The sequence below is a fragment of the Eimeria mitis genome, genomic scaffold, assembly GCF_000499745.2.
Source record: "Eimeria mitis Houghton genomic scaffold, Emh_scaff2036, whole genome shotgun sequence".
NCBI lineage: Eukaryota > Apicomplexa > Conoidasida > Eucoccidiorida > Eimeriidae > Eimeria > Eimeria mitis.
Genome location: NW_013570359.1, coordinates 1 through 2,968, shown reverse-complemented (window position 1 = coordinate 2,968; position 2,968 = coordinate 1). Strand labels below are relative to the sequence as shown.

Below are 2,968 nucleotides of genomic sequence, written 5' to 3'. Positions count from 1 at the left end.
CCGGAGGCAACTCCCCCTTGAAGTTGGTGAAGGCGTCCTTCCAGTAGTCCACCGCAGCCTGGCAGTCAGCCTCTTCCCCGTCTTGAACTGCGTAGGCGAAGGTACCTTCGATTGCGGTGGTCAAGCCTTCAGGTTTTTGGTTCTGTTCATAACGGGCGGTTTACAGCACAAAGAAGAGGACGCATGAGCAGTTGGATTTTTTGGGCGTGTATGTAATATGTGCATGTGCGTGCCTATGTGCGTATAGGTGGCTGGTTACGCTGGTATTGTGGAATCCGAGCGTGTATGCTAGCCTCGGAGGCAGGAGAAATTTCCGTGCCATGCCTCACTGTTTTAATGCCCTCGCAGACTTTTTCCAGGTATGTCTTGAGTTCGGCGGCAGCATTTTGAGGCTCGGTCTCGTTATCTTGAATTTTAAACATATTGTGTTGCGTGAACTCAGCGAAGCCAGCGGCGCTTCGGGCAACGTTCATTTGCTCCCAACACTTAACCCTCTCTGTAGTAAAAATCGGCACAAGGAAAATTGTTCAGGTTTTCTCCCATCTTCTCTTTGAAACTGTGCAAGTGAACGGCCTTGGAACTTACCCGCCGTGTTAGTAGTAGAGTCAAGAGAGTCATTAGGTTCTTCGATTTCTGGTTCTCCTTCATCGTTGTCGTGTTCAGTATGTCCATTCACTTGAGATTTATTATTTGCATCACTCCCAGCGGCATTTTCAACGGTAGTCGCCCAAGCCCAGTTGGCGTCTGAATAGAACATGGCGGCCGCCGCCACCGACAGCAACTTCAGGACAAACATTCTGGAGGCCCTAGGAGAAAACTTCACTCCTGGAAAAAATGCATATATACAAACATGGCAGAAACGATTTGAGCATTGAAGGTCACTTGGATTGACAGACGACCGCCAAGCCGGGAGGGCCTACGGCGGAGCGGGGGCGGTCGTGTGTCTGGCGCCGATATCTCCTACTTGGCGTTGCTGACTCGATCCACTACGGTTCACGGCACTTTTCTGGTCAAGCATTACTTCCACTTCATTTCACGTTTTTTATTACAAACATTGTAAGGAATAACTTAATGCCTGCCAGCTGGTGCACGCGCCGCAGCAGAGATCCTGCTCTGTGAGCCTCCCATCCCACTGGACCACAAACGAGGCAAATAGCAAGTTGACGTCGTGTCTTCTGGGCTTCCTTAGAATCTATATGTTTTGTTACACAAGTATATTTGAGGCTCTACATAGATTTATAGCTTCTCGTAGACTTCAGTTCATCTTGGCGGATACTCCCAATGTGCGGATTGCCCCGCTTGCATCGCATATGTTGCATTCGTTTTCAGCATAGGAGTTGCAGCGGCTGTCTCAACGTGTTTCCCTCTTGTTGTTAGCGCTTGGCAAACACTTCAAGAGCAAGGCATTTGGAGATAGGGGTCCGGCTGAGCATGAATCGCCAGCCTGATATCTGCTTACCCCGTGCGCTTGAGACGACCCCCGTGCTGATGGATCCAAAGTAAAGATGCTTGACACATTACACGCTGTTCTGGTGAGTCTACAAAACGGCTTGGCGTCCATATTTAGTGCTTGTTTCCGAATGCAATAGCGAATGTGCCAAAAAGCACAGGCCAAGCCCAGTGCTTGGGTGTGGAGGTTCGGTTTCTAGTTGCTTGGTTATATGCCTTAGAAACCACGATAGAACCTGTTCTTTTCTGATTTCTAGCATTGACCAGCATTGGCCAGTTCTCATTTTGCCACAGTCACGTAACTATGTGGAGAACTGCTTAGTGTACATCCACATTTACAACTGCATCTCCCACGCCCCACTTAGGGCGCTGTCTTCTATGTAGCCGTGCAGCGGTACCTGCATCTTCCTTCAATACGCAAACTAAAAATCGCATGCGCTGCTTATAACAAAAAAGAGAGTAGATAAGGAAACCTGATTCGCTTGCGAATATCCTCAGCCGTCATTACGTCCGTGAAATGACAGCTGTGCGTGCAGCACGACGGCGCACGATATGCGGCCGTATGCAGAATGAAACAACGCTGTCGAAGCAATAGATTTAGAGGGAAGCCCAACTATTCCGACGGACCAGATAATTCGGGCTTGCCCTTCGCCGCCACTGGTACCCCAAAGTGGCGGCTGTGCGCGCTGCGACTTGGTTCTGCAAGCTCAGCAGTTGTTCAGAAGACAACAGCGGCGAGTACAGCGGCAGCAAGGAGAAGACTGGCCGGGGTTGCTGCTACGGCACTACTGGGTTTGAAGGCCGCAGTGATTTTGTCCCACTGTTCTTGCCTGAGACGCAAACCCACTCCACTACAACTAGCAAACAGCTGGAGGGAAGGAGGAAAGAGTAAACAGAGCCCAATGGAAATACCTGGGACACCGAGTCTTACATTACGCTAAGTTGAAAATGGTACTTACGTATAGGGTAGTTCGTTTTCTGTCAAGGGGTGGGGAATCGTAACGCAAATAAGCGTTTTCACTTCCTTCTCTGAGCCTTTTGCGTTTTGCGTTGCGCCGCACGTGAAGTATGCACAATCAACCTTAGGATTCGGGTAGGGGTTGAAGAGGGAAAGAAAGGAGATATTTTGTGTACGGTCGTAAGGCGCCGTGCCTAGTGTGTACACCGGAGGCAGCAACCCGTTGAAGTTGGGGAATGCTGCCGTCCATAAGTCCACAGCAGCCTGGCAATCAGCCGTTTTGCCTTCTTGAATTGCGTAGGCAAATGTACCTTCGTTTCCGTTGATCAGGCCATCAGGGCCGCTGTCCTTTTCATACTGCGCAAAGTACCGCAGGACAAGCAGCTATGAGGCATACAATATTTTCACTGTGTAGATGTGTGCAAATGCCTACAAATGCGGCTAGTTCTGCCCGTATTATCTATTCCGCAGCAATATATATATGTATATACATGTATATGATGAACGCAGGAGACAAAAGGAACTTTCAGTGTCAAGCCTCACAGTTCTTATGGAATCGCA

At 49.4% G+C, this 2,968-nt stretch overlaps 1 protein-coding gene across 1 annotated transcript in view; it reads right to left on the bottom strand.

Moving 5' to 3' along the window:
- EMH_0047630 (SAG family member) overlaps positions 1-796 on the bottom strand; it is a gene marked incomplete at both ends in the record, with an annotated part of 1,336 nt that extends 540 nt beyond the window's left edge. The window contains 3 exons of the mRNA XM_013496307.1: positions 3-142; positions 330-496; positions 586-796. Of these exons, the coding sequence (XP_013351761.1) occupies positions 3-142; positions 330-496; positions 586-796 (518 nt within the window). The remainder of the gene's footprint in view (positions 1-2; positions 143-329; positions 497-585) is intronic.
- Positions 797-2,968: the final 2,172 nt, after the last annotated feature.